Source organism: Gopherus flavomarginatus, chromosome 4 (genome assembly GCF_025201925.1).
Source record: "Gopherus flavomarginatus isolate rGopFla2 chromosome 4, rGopFla2.mat.asm, whole genome shotgun sequence".
Taxonomy (NCBI): Eukaryota; Metazoa; Chordata; order Testudines; family Testudinidae; genus Gopherus; species Gopherus flavomarginatus.
This window is the reverse complement of record NC_066620.1, coordinates 76584470-76608358: the sequence shown is the minus strand read 5'-3', so window position 1 is coordinate 76608358 and position 23889 is coordinate 76584470. Positions and strand designations below refer to the sequence as shown.

Genomic DNA, 23889 nt, shown 5'->3' with positions numbered 1-23889 from the left:
GGTTTTTCAGGGGGACCAGAGTGCCCCAAAACACTCTAATTTTTTGGGTGGTGGCAGCAGGTACCAGGTCCAAGCTGGTAACTAAGCTTGGAGGTTTTCATGCTAACCCCCATATTTTGGACGCTAAGGTCCAAATCTGGGACTAAGGTTATGACAGGGGTTCATGATGCGGGGGGCTCAGGGCTAGGGCAGAGGGTTGGGGTGAGGCCTGTAGGGCTGAGGATAAGGGGTTCATGATGCAGGGGGGGCTCACAGCTGGGGCAGAGGATCAGGGTGCCGAGGGATGAGGGTTGGGGCTGAGGATGGGGGGTTCATGATGCAGGAGGGGGCTCAGAGCTGGGGCAGAGGATTAGCGTGCAGGAGGATGAGGGCTCTGGCTGGGGATGAGGGGTTTCGGGCATTGGAGAGGCTCAGGGCTAGGGCAGAAGGGCAAGGTAAGGGCTGCCTGCCATGCCATTATTGGATGGCAGGCGCTAGGACCCTGGGGCAGCAGACAGCAGTTCTGCAGGGAGCCGCTCTACTCGCAGGCAGGCAGGGGAGAGGCGCACGCTGCTTTTTGTCAGGCAGGGACGTGGCGCGGTGGTGGGGGACACGCAGGGGGAGGGGTGGCAGGTGGGGGCTGGAACCTGCTCCAGGCAGAGACGCGGAGGTGGGGGAGACCCGCGGGGGCTGGGGCCCGATCCAGGCAGGGCGGGGGGAGAGACCCAGCTCCAAATATTGCTGGAGCAGGGCACCCAGCCCTGAATATTCCTGGTGCCTGAGCACCGCCAATGTATATAACCTGCCGCCTGTGGTTGTATAAGAGAGGTATGTGAAGCAATTTGGGTCCTCAGCTTGGGATGCCTTTCTTCACTTCTTTTGGCATGCTGCTAAAGAAGCTCTCTGGATGATTTCTTCATTGAAAAAACTGCAGCAGAGGATGCTGCAGTTTTTAATTCCAGACTCTACTCACACAAAATTTCTCTCTCTTGCTCTTTCTAAAAGATATGAATGTAGGGTCAGGATCCCTACAATTACACCACCATGAAATTTCAGATGTAAATAGCTGACATAATGAAATTTACAATTTAAAAAATCTTATGGTTGTGAAATTGACCAAAATGGACCGTGAATTTGGTAGGGCCCTACCCCTAAGCAGGTGCTCCCTAGGCTGGCAAGATAGACTCAAACTGATATTATGGGCTTTGTGCAGAAATTACTGGGTAAGGATTTTTTGGCTTGCTATGCAAGAGGATCAGGGTACATGATCATAGTGGTCCCTTCTGGCCTTAAAATCGAGGAACCTCTTTTCTTCCTTATGCTGTCTCTTTAGCTTTATGAATTTTCTTCTAGAAGCAGTACATGACCACCTGGGGGCGGGACCATGGTACAGTGCCCTCCCTCCCCCATAAGTAGGCCCCTACCAAATTCACGGCCTTGAAAAATGCATCATGGACCATGAAATCTAGTCTCCCCCCATGAAATCTGGTTTTTGAGTGCTTTTACCCTCTACTATACAGATTTCAAAGGGCAGACCAGCATTTCTTTAACTGGGATCCTGACCCAAAAGGGAGTTGCAGGGGGGTCACAAGAGCGATGGCTGTTGGCCAGGCACCCAGCTCTGAAGGCAGTGCCCCACCAGCAGCAGTGCAGAAGTAAGGGTAGCAATGCCACACCATGTCATCCTTACTTCTGCACTGCTGCTAGCAGCAGCTCTGCCTTCAGAGCTGGGCTCCTGGCCAGCAACCACCACTCTCCAGCTGCCCAGCTCTGAAGGCAGCACCACCACCAGCAGCAGCGCAGAAGAAAGGGTAGCAGTACCACAACCCCGCCCTACAATAATCTTGCAACCTCCCCCCTCCACCCACCCACACCACCTTTTTGGGTCAGGATCCCTACAATTACACCACCATGAAATTTCAGATGTAAATAGCTGACATAATGAAATTTACGATTTAAAAAATCTTATGGTTGTGAAATTGACCAAAAGACCGTGAATTTGGTAGGGCCCTACCCCTAAGCAGGTGCTCCCTAGGCTGGCAAGATAGACTCAGAGAAGCCCAAGTTCCACCGTGAGCCGGAGTGCACACACATGAATGGGATGAAGGTAGTAATGGTGTAGCCAGGCCCAATGCAGAGATGTATCATTAAGGGTCAGAGTCTGTCACCTTTACTCTCACTGGTTTCATTGAGACTGCTCATGGACTGAGAGACTACTCACTCTGAGCATAGGTGAAGGAACTGGGCCCTAGGATAAGGAAGAGAAGCCCCCAATAGCAGTCACAAATACCTGGACTAAGAGTACCAGTGTGTGAACCAATGATTGGAAACCACAGGGCTAAGATACATGAATCCAAGCTAGGTTAAGTGAGTGCCAGCTCTAGTAACTTGGAAAAGAAAAGGAAAGCATAATATATTGAAATGGGATTCTTTTATTTCAGTGCAATACAAAGAAATAGTAGATATTTTGCTTTGAATGAAAAGGTTTGAGTCTAAAAAAACCCTCAGATGAAATACATTCCATGTAATATTAGGAATCCTTGGATATCAAAGCAGTGAAAAAATGATGGCTTGATACCCCAGCATTAAAATCAATATTTACATATCTTAAAAGCAATGCATTATTTTTTATTTGATTTAGTGTTATAATTAGTAACTTAGTTTGCAGCAGTATAAATATATTACCCACTTTCAAACACCGATAGCAATACCATGACCAACTCAATCACTTAGGCAGTGATATACTCAGGTTCCAAATGTACTGCTGTTGCTGCAGGATTTTTCTGTACCAAAAACACTCACTCTTCTTTCAAGTTAGCATGTCAGCTCAAGTCAATCAGCTATGCTGAACTTTGGTTACATTCAGTAACTCTGTAAACAATGGGCCAAGTTTACAATCAGATAATCTTAATACAATGATTTAGTGTTATGGAAAAAAATATTTAAAACAAAATGCTACACTGCCCTTCAGCCTGCTGAACCAAACATAACACTCTTCAGTTTTGGACTCTCAACAAAACAATGTAAATTAGAGCATTATTATTTAAATTGAGTTAGGACAGGCCTTGTCTACTTCTACTGCTAGTAACTTCATTATGAGTTATTTCTTTAACCAAAACAGGACTTACTGACAGTGGTTTTCCACAAGGTGTTTAGCCCCATTGACAGATTCAATGACGTTACAAATACAAACACAAATTAAACAGGTATTGCTGTGACCGAGCCCATTGTCTGAAGGAAGCACATTTCTTGACAAGTTTAAAAATGTTTACATAAGAACATGTTCTATAATGGATCTAAGCAGTTATTATATAGTAAGTTATTAAAATCAAGTGTTTTCTCGGTTGCACTTCATACAAACACAAAAAATAACAATGGTTAAATCTCAGAGGAGTAGCTGTGCTAGTCTGGATCTGTGAAAGCAGCAAAGAGTCCTGTGGCACCTTATAGACTAACAGACATTTTGGAACATGAGCTTTCGTGGGTGAATACCCACTTTGTCGTTATCCCACAAAAACTCATGCTTCAAAACTTCTGGTAGTCTATAAGGTGCCACAGGACTCTTTGCTGCTTTTAATGGTTAAATCATGCAATAAAACGTATCATTCTTAGAAAATAAAGTGTAAAAAACATTCAGTATTCTCATATTAAAGCATTTACACTGCATAGGCATTCGTATAAGAGTATATCATAATAAAACCCATTAAATATACAAGCATGCAGCAATTGCCTTGTGTTCAGTTTCTAGAAATGACTGCACATTAGTTTCCTCAAATATAAATTGGTAATCCAAAATAGACTTTGCAACTACTCTCTTTTGCAGTGGCAAATTTTATATTCTTGTGTGTGCATTGTAGATATTGACCTATACAACAGGCCTAAGCTATGCCACTATCTATATGGTACATGTGTCTGTAAATGTGTATGATGGATATTAATTTTGGAGTAAGAAAGACAATGAGAAGTTACTCCTGCTCCTCACATCAGAGCTTGGAGACTACAGAATGCTTCACTTAAGTAAATAAAATATTGAAGCATATTTACTGTATTCTCCTTAGAGATTAACATTGCCACCTTGTCATATATCTAGCTACTGCATAAGCTAGCCATGCAATTTTCAAAATAAGTTTGGAGAAATGTACTGTATGGTATACTAGTCCTTGGGAGTAGGTGGAGTAGCAGGTTTATTTATACAGTACATACCATTAGTGCACTGTAAAGTTCACAAAGGATGTCGATTATTTTGAGGCTAGAAGTGTAACAAAAGTAACACAAGTTAAAATTTTCACCTGCAGTTTAAAATACAATTACAATGAATTTGTTTTCCTGACTTACAGCAAAGGCAAAACAGTTTTGTTAGGGTGGTTACGGTACAGAACTATAGGCTTACAAGGTGTTTAAACAATCTTGTAAATGAATCCAAACGTATTACCTTAAATTGACAAATGCAACCCTGTAGTCAACGACAGAATCACAGACCTCACATATCTTAGCAGGATTGACATCTTCACTTGGCAATCATGTCTTAAATAGACAGGCTTGCAATTGGGTCACCTAATTGTCTCTCCCAATTGTTTTTGGGAGCCCCGCGATTCAAGCCAGAAATTTCAGATTTGGATCCTGGACAACACCACAGGAGGAGTTTGGAGACAAGATTTTCGACTTGACTCATTATAAAGCTAGGAGTCACTTAATCCCAGTTTGGATTTCAAACCTCTCCCCATAGTTCAGGGGGTTTGGATTCAAGGTTATGATTTGGTCCCACCTCTAGACCAGACCTTTTACAGCTCCTCTTCCCCTTCCTTCACCTACTACACTCTACTTTGACCTAACTCCTGTTGTTCCTAAAGAGGGTTAATTTTTGTGTCTTCCAAGTAGCATGTGTATTTGGCATCTTTGTGGCATGGCTATTGTGACACTTGAAAGGAAGCCAGCAGAAGTTATCCTGCCTCAGGCTACATGCACCTCCATGGGGATGAGGGACCTTGCTTGGAGGCACAGGGAACTCCAACAGAAGCAATGTGGGGGAAAGCAGCTTTAAAAAAAAAAACCCAAAAGGATAGAGCAAACACTTATTGAAGGCAAGATGTGCGAGACTGCTGAGGAGGCGCTAGAGGCAGTGGTTGCAGTTCTCTCTCCATTAAAATAAAAAGTAAAATAAAAGATAGACTACCTGCAATGTTTAGTTTACAGGGAAAATTGCTGCCCTTTGGCTTGAATATGTGAGCTCTTGAGTCCTGGGGGGGAAGAAATGGCAGAACAAATTTTCAGTCTGTCACATTTTCACTCCAAGGTCAATGGTTCTCTACCATAGCTCTCATTACGAGTCTCTCACTGTGGGATCCCTGGTCTTTCCCCACCCCCTGTAAGGGGTGTGAAAGATCTAGTCCTCTAGCAATATTTTTGTCTTAGTATATTAAATATTTGTTTCCCATTAATAGGCTGATTTAATCACAAGGCAGATATGGAGCAAGTCATTGCTGACTGATGGTATCCGATCTGTTAACCATTTGACATGGGTATCCCTATTTCCCACAGTTCCAAAATGTGAGTGTGTGTGTGTCCCATTTCCACATTTAGAACCTCAGATAGGCACTTGGGCGCATAAAATGGGTATTTGGGCATCTAAGAGCTATTATTAGTCAAGGAACTTAGATGCCCATGCTTGGAAAGTGAGATCAAAGACTGCTTTCACTGGTTTGCATGCTGCACACCTGATGCTGTAAATGTTGCTTTCGTGCTATTCTCAGACTTTGATCACCTTTGATCACATCTGTAGCCTTCTGAAAACATGAAGACTGTGAGAAAGAGCTGTTTTTAAACAATACTTGATAGTAGTATATACATAAAATACACATAGAAACATAGACGGCCGTCTCCACCTTTTTCTCTCACGTTGTTCCTATACTATACATATCCATACATGGACCTAAAACTTTCAGTACCATCACCATCTTTGTACTACATATTGAAGCTTGCAGTTCACTCACAGCCTACTGCACATCAAGGAACCTAGTAAGAAGCAGTTCTTAAATTTTAAGTCCAGAAGGGACCACCAGATCATCTAGTCTGTCCTTCTGCACATCACAGGTCACCAACCGCACCCAGCACCCAACAACCAAAATTAGATCAAAGTATTACAGCCCACAGGAGACTAGACTGTTATGTGCCACAGGAGAGAACAGACAGTCTGAGGTGCACGAATGCCTGAGGCCCCTGCAATGGCAGGGAGATGATTATGTGAGATATAGTCAGATGATCCTGGCAAATAGCCTGCACCCACATACTGAAGAGGAAACCTAAAAACTCCCAAGGTCTCTGCCAATCTGGCCTAGGGGGAGGTGGGGGAGAGTTCCTTCCTGACCCCATATATGGCAATCAGTTAAACTCTGAGAAAATGAACAGGAACCAGTCAGCCATGCACCTGAGAGAGAGAGAGACTACTTGATGCCACTTCAGAGCCCTGCCCTACCCTGTCCAATATCCCATCTCCAATAGAAACTCTCTCTGAGTCTTCTGAGGAGGAAGACAAAAAAAAACCCTGACCACACTGTGTGTGTGTGAGAGAGAGAGAGAGGGAAATTCCTTCCTGACCCCTGCAAGTGACCATCTGAAACCTTGAAGCATGAGTTTTAGGAGCTTAAGACATAATCCAGAAGAGACTCTCAAAGTTGCTCAGCCTTATCCTCAGACCACAAGCAAGCCATCATACCCTCTCACTCATAAGTTTGACCAGCTTGCTCTGAAAACTAGTTAGGCTGTTTTCCCGCATAACTCCTATTGGAAGACTGTTCCAGAATCTCACTCCTCTGATGGTTAGAAACCTTCTTCAGATCCAGGCATTTCCCCCTAAAGTTTTACAAATGTTATAGCTGCCATTTCTACCTGCAAATGAACATTTTATTCATCTGCAAAAGTTAGCTGGTCTTCCCCCCCCCCCACCCAACTTATTTTTCAAATGATGATGCATATGAATACACAGACAGTCTTGGTCTTGATTTAAAATGCATATTAATATTAAATGATCTGGTGGCCCTGACTGGCCCTCTGCCATTTCCTTCTTTTGGTAGGTAAAGATAAAAACCTCATCTATGCTGGGAATTTCTTAAATGCAAAGAATCTGGGGCATTCTCTAAGAGAAAGGAGACAGCCATCTCAGGAGAGGAGTAGGAGAAAAGAGGTTTCCAGGAGCTCAGCAGTTTCATTACAAAGAAGCTGGTCCTAAGCACTGAGGCCCAGATTCTCAAAGGTATTTATGCACCCACTGAAATCAATGGGACTTAGTCACCCAAGTACCTTTGGGCCTGAGTTCTTTTGCTCCCCTCTGCAGAGCTACTGGCCCATTCCTACCGCTCCTTGCAGCACTTTGAGCCACTACTGGGAAGGAGAAGAATGAAACACAGAATCCGTGCATCTCCCACTTTGCTCTGTTCCTCTCAAAGTGAGGGAACTTGAACCACCATCACTCCACTCCAAACGGGAGAGAAGGAGAGGAATTATGGGATTGGGTGGCACCATAGCTCTCAAACATCTCTCGTTTGGTCCCAGAATTACCTACACTTCACATGTTTGGCGTCTCCTTATATTGTAGAAAATGATTTACCTCAGAAATGAAGAACCATGAGAGCTGGGTCCCATGAAGAGAGAGATTTACGCCACATGATTGTGAGTTTCTTGAATAATAATTTTTTCATCTCCCCCACCCCCCCATTTTGGATCTCTGTCACACGTTGGTGCCGTGGCAGGTAGAGAGGGGATTGGAGGTCATGTGCTTTCTCTGCTCTTCTGACAATAGATTATTAACCCTGACAAGAGAGTAAAAGTGGGCTGGGCAGACAGCAGTGTTCATGAGGAGCAGACAACTGTAAGGAACTGCTTACTGTAATAAACCTTCTGACCTTCTCAGGAGCTGGGAAGTGAGCTCCAGAACCTGGAGGACACTAGGGGAAGTGAGGGGGGTGAGAGAGATTTGGGTGGCAAGGAGAGGGGAGTAGCCTCCTCAGCCACAGAAAGAAATTGATGTAATCTTCATGGGCACCCAGATTTTCTGCCACATTTCTTAAAATCCTCAAAAGATCTCAGAGTACAGTTGCATTTAAAAGTAAATGCCAGCTTATTTCCCATTTACAAAACTGATAATCAAGCATAGAAATATGCATTAAACTATTTCAGTTATTTGTTAGTCAGTCATTGAAAGCACTGTCAGCTGAGAAGTCGCCTTACTTCTGAATGTGGACTGCCTCAGAAAAAGCCATCTGCAAAGTGAGGTTCACATTATTTCATTTTTAGGATAAATATCAATTACCATTAACATTTTTAGGATAACATTTTCAAAAGCATGAAAGTGACTTAAGAATGTCAATGGGAGTTAGGCACCTAAATACCTTTGAGGATCTGGGACTAAGTACCATTTACATTCAACAGCACTTAGATGTCTAATTAAATATTAATAATAAAGATCAGGGCATAGGAATCTGAAACTTTTTCATACAGATGGACAAAACTTATAGAAAAAGCTATTTGTGGTAAAATACAAAACTGCAGCACCACAACTCTATAATCCCAGGACATTAGTATTATTCTTTTGTATTGTGGCATGAATCATGAATCTGCTGTCAGCCTTATTTCTGATCTCAGCGAAGAAGATTAGTAGGTGCCATATTTCACAGGATTAAAAAGTCGACACTGTTGAGTTCACTAAAATAGATTCATAGATTCTAGGGTCAGAAGGGACCAATGTGATCATGTAGTCCGACCCCCTGCACAAAGCGGGCCACAGAACCCTACCCATCCACTTCTATAACAAACCCCTAACCTATGCCTGAGTTATTGAAGTCTTCAAATTGTGGTTTGAAGACCTCAAGCTGCAGAGAATCCACCAGCAAGTGACCCATGCCCCACGCTGCAGGGGAAGGCAGGGCCTCTGCCAATCTGCCCTGGAGGAAAATTCCCTCCCAACCCCAAATATGGCGATCAGCTAAAACTTGAGCATGTGGGCAAGACTCACCAGCCAGCACTCAGAAAAGAATTCTCTGCAGTAACTCAGATCCCATCCCATCCAACATCCCATCACCAACCACTGGGCATACCTATCTGGCGATAATCAAAGATCAATTGCCAAAATTAGGCTCTCCCATCATACCATCCCTTCCATAAACTTATCAAGCTTAATCTTAAAGCCAGATATGCCTTTTGCCCCCACTACTCCCCTTGGAAGGCTGTTCCAGAACTTCACTCCTCTAATGGTTAGAAACCTTCGTCTAATTTCAAGTCTAAACTTCCTAGTGTCCACTTTATACCCATTCGTTCTTGTATCTACATTGGTACTAAGCTTAAATAATAGACTCATAGACTCAAAGACTCTAGGACTGGAAGGGACCTCAAGAGTCATCGAGTCCAGTCCCCTGCCCTCATGGCAGGACCAAATACTGTCTAGACCATCCCTAATAGACATTTATCTAACCTACTCTTAAATATCTCCAGAGATGGAGATTCCACAACTTCCCTAGGCAATCTATTCCAGTGTTTAACTACCCTGACAGTTAGGAACTTTTTCCTAATGTCCAACCTAAATCTCCCTTGCTGCAGTTTAAGCCCATTGCTTCTTGTTCTATCATTGGAGGCTAAGGTGAACAAGTTTTCTCCCTCCTCCTGATGACTCCCTTTTAGATACCTGAAAACTGCTATCATGTCCCCTCTCAGTCTTCTCTTTTCCAAACTAAACAAACCCAATTCTTTCAGCCTTCCTTCATAGGTCATGTTCTCAAGACCTTAATCATTCTTGTTGCTCTTCTCTGGACCCTCTCCAATTTCTCCACATCTTTCTTGAAATGCGGTGCCCAGAACTGGACACAATACTCCAGTTGAGGCCTAACCAGCGCAGAGTAAAGCGGAAGAATGACTTCTCGTGTCTTGTTTACAACACACCTGTTAATGCATCCCAGAAACATGTTTGCTTTTTTTGCAACAGTATCACACTGTTGACTCATATTAAGCTTGTGGTCTACTATGACCCCTTGATCTCTTTCTGCCATACTCCTTCCTAGACAGTCTCTTCCCATTCTGTATGTGTGAAACTGATTGTTCCTTCCTAGGTAGAGCACTTTGCATTTATCTTTATTGAACTTCATCCTGTTTACCTCAGACCATTTCTCCAATTTGTCCAGATCATTTTGAATTTTGACCCTGTCCTCCAAAGCAGTTGCAATCCCTCCCAGTTTGGTATCGTCCGCAAACTTAATAAGCGTACTTTCTATGCCAACATCTAAATCGTTGATGAAGATATTGAACAGAACCGGTCCCAAAACAGACCCCTGCGGAACCCCACTTGTTGACTTAAATGATCTTTGGATCAGGCCTAAAGACATCTTATAGAAGACATCCAGTTGTCCCTGGAGTAGTCCCATAAGAGAGGTTTCAGCCCACCACTTAGCACAGATTTTTATGTAAGATGCATTTCTACTGCACATACATGGACTACAACTGTTCCTCTCCCTCCCTAATATTAATCCCTCTAATATATAAATATAGGAGCCAAATCTGAAAATAAATGGTTGGCATTGGTAGAACAAATTTCCATCAAGTATAATGGAGTTGTATTTGCTTAGTCAGAATCAAAACTGATTTACAACCAAATTCAAGATGGCATTGAGAAATAAATAGCATTCCCTTTTTCCCCCTATTTTTATTTTGAAACTTAGGCCAAATGTAACCTCAAGTGTTCTTAGGCAGTTGTAGTCCATGTATGTGCGGTAGAAATACATCTTACATAAAAATCTGAGCTAAGTGGTGGGCTGAAACCTCTCTTATGGGACTACTCCAGGGACAACTGGATGCCTTCTATAAGATGTCTTTAGGCCTGATCCAAAGATCATTTAAGTCAATGAAAAAACCCTCACTGACTTTCACTGGCTTTGGATCATGCCCTAAATGAACTTTGAACAAAATTTCTCAAGAAACCTCAAGGATATTGAATGTGGTCATTTAAGATAGGAGTTCATCTGCTGAAATTGGTCCACAGCACAGGTTTCATTGCATAGAGTAATAGCACATTACCATTAATTTGGAAAAATCCAAACACTCATGCAGCACAATCAAATACTACATGAGTATTTTCTACACTTGTCTAAACTCTATTTCAAAAAGATACGTTGTTTTCTCATGCTAGTCTGGCAAGCTTCTAAGGCATATGTGCTAGGTGATGATGCAAAAGCAACTAGATCTGACATTGTAAAATCCATATATACTACACAGCAATATTTAACTTAAAATATAAAGTCAAATGTCAGAAACCATTGTATAATATCAGTTTTTCTACTGTAACACAAAACATTATATTATTAAAAGTTGAATAAGGGTACTGATGCACTCAACTCAGGAGGCAAGGCTCTGAATTTAAATTATATCAAGGATTTGTTCAACTTTTACATGAATGCAAATGAACAGAGCAATGATGATTAAATAAATCAAAGTTACAGGAAAAGGGAAGGAAGGGAAGAAACAAAATACAGTGATAAAAATTAGCATCTGAAAATATATGTATATTTTATCAGTACATCTTAGGCTATAATAAAATAGTTGTAATAATTATGAAGTCCACAAGGTTTAAGATAAATTACTTCCCTCCATAGGGTTATTAAAAGTCAAGTGTAGAGAACAGTAAATTAAACATTGCTCAAGAGGAGGACATTTATTATGGACTTCAGTTTGAAGAACTAGAATAGCCAGCTGATGTCTTATTACTGTATTGAGAAAGGCAGCCCTAATTTGAGGAAGTATGCACTACAGTCTCAAAAAAATTAGAAATCTTATGTCTGGATTTCTTCTTTAGTTAGGGCTAAATGGCAAGAAACATCCAATTAGTGCCAACTCCTGCAGTTTTTATGCACGCAAACCTCTATTAATGTTAACAGGAGTTTATTTATACATTAAGAATGCAGAAAATGGATAAATCTCAAAAGAAGGATTCTAAGGTTTCCAAACTTGTTTCTCAGACTCATACTTTGGGCCTGTCATACAGATTGAATTCAGTGGGAACAGGATTGGGCCTTGTATCATGGATGATATGGGGCCCAAATATGAGCTCTTTAAACTTAAAATGGTAAAAATATGCATTTATTGTAAAAAATTTAGATGAACTTTGGGCCTGATCTTGCCAGAGAACAGGCCAGGATACCCATTACAGTAGCTTGGGACTTGTATACAAACAGGTTCTAAGAGTAGCCATGGAAACTTCCTCATGCTCCACAGAGTTATTTAAGGTTTATGCGCCCTCAACCTCCCTCCTATATAATCCCATTTGTTATTTAGTCTGCAGTGGGAAAGAAGTGTGTAGAGGAGGCAGAAAAGGGCTGTGATAGGTCAGATCACTTTGTTCCTATGCAGGATGTTAGAGAGAGAAAGTAGCTGAAGTAATATCTTTTATTGAACCAATTTCTGTTGGTGAAAGAGACAAGCTTTTGAGTGTCACAGAGCTCTTCCTCAGGTCTGGGGAAAGCACTCAGAGTATCACAGCTAAACACCAGGTAGAACTAGGGTGACCATTTGTCCCGATTTTATAGGGACAGTCCTGATTTTTGGGTCTTTTTCTTCTATAGACTCGTGTTACCTCCCACCTGCTGTCCTGATTTTTTTCCACTTGCTGTCTGGTCACTCTAGGTGGAACAGATTGTTATGGAATTAACATATGTTGCAAGAGACCATTCAAGGAGGGTCTCAATAAAGATACTGGATTTATGGCTCATTACAACAATCTGTAATCCACTAACCTTCCTTTGTCCTATGATTACAGAGGTGTTAACTGGGACCAGCCGGGCTAAAACAACACTGCAAAGAAATATGCAAAGTAGCTGTGTATCAGCCATTGCATGTGTCTGGATTTACTTCACCCTCAAGCCTGAAGGAACTGCCATGGTTGCTTCTGATTGGAGTCTGATATTGGGGGAATGCAGATTCTGAATGTCCCCAAAATCAGAACTATTTTGATTTGAGATTTGCATTATCTCATAATAAAGATGAGTCCATTTGTGAAATTTGGATCCAAAGCTGGGGGGCATTTAAAACACCCTGAAGTTCAGGTGTGTTCATATACAAGGCTTTGATTTGGGCCCAGCTCTTGGCAACAGTTTTGCCTTTTTGTGACTCTAGCACTAGGTACTGAATTCTAAACATTCACAATGTGTAGGTTTTTGTCTTTTTTAACAAGCTGTTTTTATGCTTTAGTATTAAACACAAGATCTCAGCAGGGTTTCACAAGAGAAATAGTTAAACAAAACCTTGTGCATGAATAAGGCACTAGTAAATGTTTGCAGCAAACAACAATTACAGTCTACATTCTTTAAGAATAAAACTGATCTCTTTAGAAAAGCCTTTGTAATATGACAGAGTTACAAATGCCAGTTAGAAGGGAGTTAGAGAAAGTGCATCTTCTGGATCCTGTTTGAGAGGTCTGTGTGAAAAACTACTACATGCACATTCCTACAGGAATTTGAAAACAAGCCAGGCAGTGGTGGTGCTCTACAGAACTAAAGCAAAAGGAAACAGTGGTTCTGATCTCAAATGAACCAGTGCAAATTAACTTTAATAGAGTTGCCTCATATTTACTTTGGCATAACTGAGATCAAAACCTGGTCCACTGCATTTGATCTATTTGAACTATAATAGTACCAACCCAGAAAGAATGATTGCTATTATCCCCTTTGATGTGTTCTAAAAACTAATAAGATTTCTTTTAAACTCCGTATCCTCTTTTTTAAATCCAAGGATGCACTTTATCTTTTGGCTAACATACCATACAAAAGCCTTCTGCACTTCTTTGGAGCTGCTTCATTTGAAACAGCTATATTAAAATCATTAGTACATATTTTATACCAAATGAAACTTGTGCCTGCCAGTCTAATTGTAGAATGGCTGACTACTATTTACTGATAAAAGTTATTTAAAAATAAACCCTTCTGTTCATAAATCAGATGGTTCATAAAAACACAGTATATTGTTTTGAAAAAACAAAACCCTGTACTTTGATGTATTAGTTCTACTCTGGATGACTGAAGTACACAAATTTGTTCTTCCAGCTCATGGGAATCCACTTATACCATAATGGACCGTAAGCAGATAGAACTACTGTATCTATGTCATTCATTTGGTATCAGAATTATAAGGTCAGTGGCAACCCAAAATCACTTTCTCCTATTGACAAGGTTTTGCTCCATTGACATTTTCCATTATCTGTATAAAACATACTAAAAATTCAATGCATTCCTAGTATCAACAATGCAAGGAAGGGAAATATATCAGTGGTTAATATTTTTTATCTTTTTATATGCTACTGCTAGCAGAAGCTATAACTGCATACTCTGGAATTTTTGGCTCTTCTGCCTTTATGCAAGGACTTAATATTAAGTTTATCCCAAGACACATGATTGAAAGATATTCACGCTAGAGCTTCTCTTGGTCCTTCAGTGAAATTTTGCAAATAAACGGATCTGATTTGAAAACTGATCTTCACTTTGAATATGCTGGATGAAATTCATTGCTGGTGTAATTGCTGAAGTCAGTGAGGTGTGGAGTTACACCAGAAATGAATCTGTCCCCATTTCTTTTATAGTTATAAAAAACATGCAAGAAATTGAATGACCTATTTTGACCCAAAAACACCATTTCACAAAAGGATACTTTTTTGTTTGTTTGTTCGTTCATTCATTTTGTTTTTAAATTAACAAGGCAAAGTTTGCCAGGTATGAAATTAATTAGAACAAAACTGAAAATTTTCACTAAAAGTATTGTACAGCTTTACACAGCCCTTCACCTTTTTCAAAAAGTAGCATTTAAGGGTTTTGGTTTTTTCCCCAAACAATGATGCTACACAAAATTGCTGTCTCACTCTTGAGAAATACTTCAAACTGGGAAAATCACATTGTACAGCTGACAAGAAAAGACAGCCCTGGATCATAATAATAGATTTTTATAATAAAACATCCTCAGAATCCAGGAATTTCAAAATTAAAGAGACATTGGTATAACAAGGAATAAACATTGATGGTAGAAGGAATTAAAATTAATATTTTTTTTGGAAGCATGTTAAGTTAAGAGGTTTGGGGGCAGAGGTTATAGTGAAAGTTGTTTGGACAAAAGAAAATGTATGTTGTTATTAGAAGATGACAAGGAAGCTGATGGCTAGCTTTAATATATTTTGAGGATGGTGTGAAAATGTAATTAGATATTGATATCAAACTATCTGTTCAAAACTATCAAAATCTGCTTGGATGGCTATATACTTGGAGGGAATGATTTACACAGGAGAATACTTGCTTAAACTTGTATCTTTTGCATGGGGGAAATCTGTCCTCCATTATGTATCAATAGCAGCTGATCTTAAAATGACATTTCATAGCTCAGATTTCAGTTCTGCCTAACCAGGATGGGAGGTACGAAAAATTCTAAAACTGAAGGAGAGGAATCAAAGTATGCTTTCAAATTCAAATGTGAAAAATCAATGTCGAAGCATAAATGACATTCAATGTCAGAAGTAACAAATTTAAAAGTTGTAAATAATTCAATATAGAAAGTATAGTTTAGAGAACTTTTTATATGTGTGCTTTTTCCTAAAAAAAAAAAAAAATAAAAAATTTGTTTTTTTGCCTTTTTTTAGTATTATCTGGAAATATGAAATAGGGTTACAGCAGCCCCGATGTATTTCTTCATTCATCATACAGTGAAATAGTCTTTTTAATTCATGTCAGTCTTACTTGCCACTGCTTTGTTAAGTTTGTAGTTTAAGCAGTTTGGGATTTTTGTTGGTTGCAAACTTTTGGCATAGTGTGAATACCAGTCCCTTTCAAACACGGCTTTAAGTTGCTTAACGATGCTTGTGTTGTTCGCCACATCTGCTTGGTTGATAACGATGCCAGCTCCTGCATTTTGAGTAAAATCATTTCCCACCCAGTCAAAATTACCTATAAATAAATGAAAAGAATATATAATGAGACTACAACATAAAAAAAGCCAATTTCTCAAGGGCAATCCAACAGAATGCAGTATTTCTTCCCACCCCAATCCTCTACTCTCGAGAACAATTGCAGGAATATATGTATTTTCTATGACAGCTCAGGAAAAAATTACTTATCTAAAGTACATTGCAATTCATTTCTGCATTTTAGCCACCTTTGCTCAGTCTGAAAGCCAAAACAGGTATTTTACTGTTCTCAAGACTGAAGTCCCTCTCCCCTGACAGAGGGTATGTCTACATCTACAATTTTGCAGCGCTGGTTGTTACAGCTGTATTAGTACAGCTGTATAGGGCCAGCGCTGCAGAGTGGTCACACTTACAGCAACCAGCGCTGCAAGTGGTGTTAGATGTGGCCACACTGCAGCGCTGTTGGGCGGCTTCAAGGGGGGTTAGGGGAACGCGAGAGCAAACCGCGGGGAAGCAGGTCTCCTTCCCCGCGGTTTGCTCCAGTGTTCCCCGAACACCCCCCCCCCCAAGCAGGTCTCCTTCCCCGCGGTTTGTTCTCGCGTTCCCGAAACCCCTGCAAACCGCGGGGAAGGAGACCTGCTTGATTACCAGAGAGGCTTCCTCTGGTATGCTGGGATACCTGTTTATTCCACGGAGGTCAAGAAAAACGCTGGTGAGTGTTTACACCTGATGACCAGCGCTGGATCACCAGCGCTGGATCCTCTACACCCGAGTTTCAACAGGTGTACGGCCAGCGCTGCAAACAGGGAGTTGCAGCGCTGGTGATGCCCTGCAGATGTGTACACCTCCTAAGTTGCAGTGCTGTAACCCCCTCACCAGCGCTGCAACTTTGTGGTGTAGACACAGAGATTCCACAACCTGGGCAATTTGTTCCAGTGTTTAACTACCCTGACAGTTAGGAATTGCAAAGCAGACTGGCAAGATTTACAAAGGGATCTCACAAAACTAACACTTCCTTATTCACTTTCTCAACACCATTCAAGATTTTATGGACCTTTATCAGATCCCCCCTTAGTCGTCTGTTTTCCAGTTAAGAATTACTTAACTGCTTTGGATTTAACGATCTTGAATTATTTTGTATCAGCTGCAAACTTTGCCACATCACTGTTATACCTTTCTTCCAGATTGTTTCTGAATATGTTGAACAGCACTGGTCCCAAAACAGATCGCTGGGGGGACACTACTCTATACCTCCCTCCATTCTGACAACTGACCGTTTATTCCTATTATTTGTTTCTTGTCTTTTAACCAGTTACTGATCCATGATCTTCTTATCCCATGACTACTTACTTTGCCTGGGCTTTTGGTGAGGGACCTTGCCAAAGACTCTCTTAAAGTTCAAGTACACTATATTCACTGGAAAAGCAGCAAAGAATCCTGTGGCACCTTATAGACTAACAGACGTTTTGGAGCATGGAGCATGAGCTTTCGTGGGTGAATACCCACTTCCTCAGATGCATGTCTGAGGAAGTGGGTATTCACCCACGAAAGCTCATGCTCCATGCTCCAAAACGTCTGTTAGTCTATAAGGTGCCACAGGATTCTTTGCTGCTTTTACAGATCCAGACTAACACGGCTACCCTCTGATACTTGATATATTCACTGGAGCACCCTTGTCCACATGTTTGTTGATCCCCTCAAAGAATTCTGATACATGTGTGAGGCATGATTTCTCTTTACAAAAGCTGTGTTGACTCTTCTCCAAGAAATCATGTTCATCTATGTGTTTGATAATTATGTTCTTTACAACAGTGTCAATCAATTTGCCTTGTACTGAAGTTAGGCTTATCAGCCTGTAATTGCCAGGATTGCATCTAGAGTCCTTCTAATAAATTCACCTTACATTAGCTATCCTCCAGCCATCTGGTACAGAAGCTGATTTAAGTGATAGGTTACATATCACAATTAGTAGTTCTGCGATTTCATATTTGAGTTCCTTCAGAACCCTTGGGTGAATACCATCTGGTCTTGGTGATTTATTGCTGCTTAATTTATCAATTCGTTCTAAAACCTCCTCTACTGACACCTCAGTATGGGACAGTTCCTCAGATTTGTCACCTGAAAAGAATGTCTCAGGTGTGGGAATCTCCCTCACATCCTCTACAGAAAAGACTGATGCAAAGAATTATTTAGCTTCTCCACAATGGCCTTGTGTTTCTTGAATGCTCCTTCAGCAACTCAATCATCCAGTGGCCCCACTGATTGTTTGGCAGGCTTTCTGCTTCTGCTGTGCTTAAAAAATCCTTTCATTGCATAGAAAAGTCAGTGATTAGCATTTATCTTTACTGTGTGTGAGTGCACATATGCTGTGCCTGAATTCGGGATAAATTAATGTCAGACTATGCCAGTACATCTAATCCTTAACTGCACAAACAACCTTCATTTGTTTAAAGTCAATGAAAGAACAAAAGTAGCATGATCATCTCTGTGATTATGTGCTGTTAATTGGTTCAAGTAAGACTTGATTTTTACCACCATGATTTACTATCTATACTGTTTGAAAACCACTATATTATTCATTCTCGATGTAGAACCAAGTAATGGGCTATGTTCTCTACAAACAAGCAGGAAGACAGTGTCCATATCTGAATAGCCTAAAATCTAAGACGACAACAGACAGAAGAGGAGGATGAGGGGAAGGCGAACTCTTGAAAAGCAATGTAGCTGAAGGATGTTAAACATGCATCTTGGTTCATTATTTCGATATATTTTGTTTATCATTTTGTATATGTTAAGAGAGTGGGGATGGATGGAGTGAAGAAGTGTGTTTTCAGGAAGGATGGAGGAATTTTGGATTGGGTTCGAGAGGAAGTTCCAGGTGTGTGGAGCAGCAGAGGAGGAGGTCCAGAGAAGGATAGAGGAATTTAGGAGCTGCTATACTGGATTACAACTGTGGTCTGTCTTTTCTCTGATAATGGCCAGTACGGGACACTTCAGAGGAAGATGCAAGAATTTTGAAGTGGGCAATTATGGAATAACTTGTCCAGAAAGGACATTTCTTCCTTATCCTTCAGTTACAGGATGGCTCATGCCCTGAAGCATGACGATTTCTATCCCTTCCACACTTTTGATTCTTGCTTTTTTCTAAATCCTATTAGTTGTAACTGCAAATGGATTCAATGGTGTAGTTAGTTGGGTGGCTTGAGAAGAGTGAAGGGGGTGAAGACAGTGGAAAGAAACACCAGAGTGGTAGAAGATGCAGCCATGTTGTATAGGACCTTCAGTGCACGGAGCTGAAATTTGATCCAGGGATCTGAAGAGCAATTGGTCACGGTCAGAGATGCAGAAAAGAGTTATGATTTAGGGCACATGATTTTGGACAGTTTGAGGAGGGTAAGAAAGGTGTGCAAGAGGCCATAGAGGAAGCGGCTGCAGTACTCAAGGTGAGATATAATAAGGATCCAGAGAGGGCTTTGGTAATGAGAGCAATGGGTGTATTTTGCTGATGTTCTACTGAAAGCAACAGAATTTTGTGACATTACAAACGTGAGAGGAGAAGGTGAAGATCCAGTGACAGAACACAGGATAGTTTACACAATGAAGAATTTATGATGAAACATGTTTATAACACAACATCAGTTCTTTTGACCCTCAGCTATGGTCTTGTAACTGTGGCAATGTTAAAGAAGGCATGCTACACACTGGTCCAAATCTTCAATTCAGTGTAGAGTCCAAGCAAATGGGTTGTATGCTCAGGAGTTCTTCAGGGGCTACAGCTTCATCGAAGAGGTGAAGTGGAGGAGCCATCGCAATGTCTGCACTCTTCACCTGTGCGAAGGGAATGGCTGCTGTATCTCTCATTACAACCCCAAATCCCTGGTGTGGTAGCTTCACACAGGTCCTACCTTACCCTGCCCAGTGGAGATGAACCAGTTCTGCTGCAAGTAGGGTCCTCCATTTGAGAGGAAATGAGGATCGATACTGTACATTTTGCCTTTGAAGGGACTATATTCGACTAGCAGTACACAATACACTTTTGGAAACAACTGTATGTAGAAATAACCTCATCTTGCTGTCCACAAATCCCTGATAAAGCTAATACATGGAGAAAAACCAAATGACCTTTGTGAAAAGGTCAAAATAATTTATTCCAGCTCCAAATAGGTGACACTGATCTTTGCGTTTTCATTTAAATTTTAAATAACATAAGTTGAGAACCCATCACCAAAAGGACCCTGAGTGCTGTATATAGACATAAATCCTTGAACTGAAAAAAATAATTGAATCATTTAATTTAGTTTAATCATCCTTGGCACATCAACAGGTCCACAGCAGCTATACTTGGCCCCAGGCCTTTTGTACAAAAAGCTAAATGGAAATAGGGAAAATGGTAATGTTTATGCTCACCCAAACAGAAGGGAATGAGCTCTGGAAAGAGGTATAAGATGGTAGATCAGGCCCTTCTATTCACCCTTACTTATAATATAAGAACAAGGGGAGAGTCAATGAAACTGAAAATCAGAAAACTTACAACTACTAAAAGGACACACTTTTTTCACAAAACACATAAGTAATCTGTGGAAATCATTATCATAAGATGTTACTGGGGCCAAAAGCTTAGCAGGATTCCAGAAAAGAGTGAATGCTTATATGATAATGAAAATAGCTGGAATTATAAGAGTAAGGATTTTTAAAATGAAAGGAAATAAACTAAGTGTTTTATAAAGGATATAAACCCTCATGATTGAACAGGTATTTTAAAGAATCCTTTCCAAAGGGGCATATTGTTCCATGAAAGTCTATTGCGGGGTTTTCTGATCCTTCCTCTGAAGTATGAGCATCTGGTATTGGCCACTGTCACAGTCCATAGGATATTGGACTAGATGGACCGTTGCTTGGTTTGGGTATGGCAATTTGAATGTTTTTATGATGCAGAGATGTGTATCCTTAGGAAGTGACTTAACAGGCAAGGTCCTTCATCAAGTCTGGCCCTGGCAGGATTTTGGATGTCAAGCTAGGCCAAATCAGTTGATGTTGAGCTTCAGGAGATGAGTCAACTAGTAACTGCCTGAATGAGAAAGAAACTTCACTGATCTACCCCTTTCTCAGTTCAGCTACTGGAGCTGTGCTCTGCATTTTTAGGAAGTGAGGAAACTGTCTATGAATTAAAAAGTAATAGATTTTCACTCATGAGACTTTAATAAATCCAAGAATGAAAATTTCCATCCTAAATAGGTTATTGTGCTCGCTTTTGCTTCAAGTTTCCAAAGGGTAGTTTTACTACTCCATTTAATAATTTTATTATATAAAGTGAATGTTTACACTTAGCTGTATACAGACATTGTTTAAATATGCACTTACCCTATGGACAACGCTTTCAGATTATGAACCAAAATATGTACAGTACAATGCAGGTATTCTGAAATCAAGCACTACAGTATGCAGGCTGTGTTCCTGGGGTAAATTGCAAAGGATGAATAGAGTGTACAGTGACCAGATGTCCCGATTTTATAGGGATAGTCCTGATTTTGGGGGCTTTATCTTATACAGGCACCTATTATGCCCCACCCCCATCCCAATTTTTTACACTTGCTATCTGGTCACCCTAGCAGAGTGGCAGCTTGTCTTATACTTATGAAGATACCCCAAACATAGTGATGACATGGCAAATTGTGAGGCTAGTCAGTCTTCACAGATATTAGAGATTGACAAGATCTAATAGATCACCCAATCTATTCCCAAACCAATGCAGGACTGTTCCATGAAGTATATTCTATAGTTGCTTTTTCAGTCTACTTTTAATATTTTAAAACACTACCACTTCCCTTGGGAAACAATCCATTGGAAGGAAGGAATTCAACTCCTCTACCACAGCACTGACAAACAACTTTGTATTGAAAATAGGAATTTTCCACTTAATGTCCAATCTTCAAAGACACTGAAAGGGGTTTTTAGGTACTTAATACTCTGCTTACAATCAATTGTTATTTTAGAGTTTGGGCTGAATGTACTCATCAGAACTGATTGGGATCTGGGTTTACTTACCAATATAAGCAGCTCCATCAGTCACCATATATTTATTCCGGTTTAATTTGGGAAGGGAAGTATTCTTTTGTTCTTTGAGAAAGCAAGCATTCTCCTCTTCAAGATCAAAAAATTTCTGCAGTCAAGAAAAAAGACAATCAGGTTAATGAAAGTTCCTCTCCACAACTTTGCCAAAGAAGAAACAGAAAAATTACAACCCACCCCCTATTTTAAACTGAGAATGAGTTAGTATTATACACAACTAACTTCGGTTTATAGGAGATTGTTTCATTCTTATAAAACTCTACACTGTATTTTATACACAAACTGTTGTTCTCGATACCACATGTGTCTTGGTAGCCAGTAGAAAAATTAACATATACAAAATGTGTGGCTATGGTATAATAGCAGCAATGCAATGGCATGTAAAAAAGGCAATACAATGAACACAAAATCCATCCTTTTCTACAAGATGAGAGCCAGAAATATCTTTAATTCTCATTTCCTCATTCATCAAGGGGCACTGGAATCTGAAATCAGCCTCAGGATACAAGTTGTTAGGCATGCCAATAAACTGAATTAATATTTTTATCTTATATGTTTCATAGCTTATAACAGGCAATGTGCCCATCTCAGTAACTTCTTAAAATTAAGTCTGTAATTTGCAGAGGTCAAACTTTCCATATAACAAGAAAAAAAACCCATTAATTTTACAATAAAGGGAGAATGTCTGAAAGGGTTAGTTTTATGGAAGTACCACAAGCGCTTTCTATTTTAATCTAGCTGAATATCAAACATAATGAAATCTGCAATACTATATTGGATACATTATTTGTGTTTCATAAAGTAAAACTGGCCCAAAACTCCAAAAGCAGCCTAAGGGAAAAGGACCATTACACACAGGAAATAACTCCTGTTTGGGCTGGAAACATTCAGTTCACAAAGAGATAATAGCAGCTTTTTCTATAAATGCTGACTCACAAAGTCCCACAGATAAAGGTAATTTACAGCGACATGGCATCCCCAGTTTTCCTGGGAACTGCACTAAATACTGTACACAGAAAGACATGTTCCTCACCCCAAAGAAAAGATGCAACAAGATAGGTGTACTAAACAACTGGAAGTGACCAGAAGTAACAGTGATAGACACACATGATCATATAGACTTGTTATGCCACATCAGTTATTTTTTAAACTGTAGCAAATAAATCAAACTAGTATCAATAATCCCTACATTCCATTTACCTAACCATTAACAGCTGGTAAATTTTATCTATCCAGGGTCTTAGATGACTCATCAGTACAATATCTAGACATCCCACTAGCATGAATGCATTTTATCCTTCAAACATATCTACAACGTATCATCATCCCTATTTTACAGATGGAGAACTCAGGCATAGGGCAGATTAAACAATTTATACAAAGTCACAGACTTCCAGTGTGGTCTGTAGCCAAACTCATCCTCAAAGTTGGGTTTCCCAAAGTCTATCCCACTGCTCTGTCCACTACACTATCCTTCCTACTATCCCCTTGTCATAAACAGACAGTTGAGGGTTACTTCCTCTTTTACCTCTGAAGCAGATGTAGGCAACCTATGACATGCATGCCGAAGGCGGCACACAAGCTGATTTTCTGTGGCACTCACACTGCCCAGGTCCTGGCCACTGGTCCAGGGGGCTCTGCATTTTAATTTAATTTTAAATGAAGCTTCTTAAACATTTTAAAAACCTTATTTACTTTATATACAACAATAATTTAGTTATATATTATAAAAAACTTAGAGAAAGAGACTTTCTAAAAATGTTAAAATGTATTACCGGCACGCGAAACCTTAAATTAGAGTGAATAAATGAAGACTCGGCACACCACTTCTGAAAGGTTGCTGACCTCTGCTCTAAAGGGTTAAGAAGCTCACATAACCTAGCTGACACCTGACCAGAAGGACCAATAAGACGACAAGATACTTTCAA

The 23889-nt window shown here is 40.3% G+C and overlaps 1 protein-coding gene across 3 annotated transcripts in view; it reads right to left on the bottom strand.

Moving 5' to 3' along the window:
* Nucleotides 1-14094: 14094 nt before the first annotated feature.
* PLD5 (phospholipase D family member 5) overlaps nucleotides 14095-23889 on the bottom strand; it is a 230082-nt gene continuing 220287 nt past the window's right edge. For all 3 annotated transcript variants that reach the window (XM_050950429.1, XM_050950430.1, XM_050950431.1), the window contains 2 exons: nucleotides 21938-22052; nucleotides 14095-15932 (listed from right to left, as the gene is read on the bottom strand). In XM_050950429.1, the coding sequence (XP_050806386.1) occupies nucleotides 15706-15932; nucleotides 21938-22052 (342 nt within the window). In that variant the 3' untranslated portion in view covers nucleotides 14095-15705. The remainder of the gene's footprint in view (nucleotides 15933-21937; nucleotides 22053-23889) is intronic.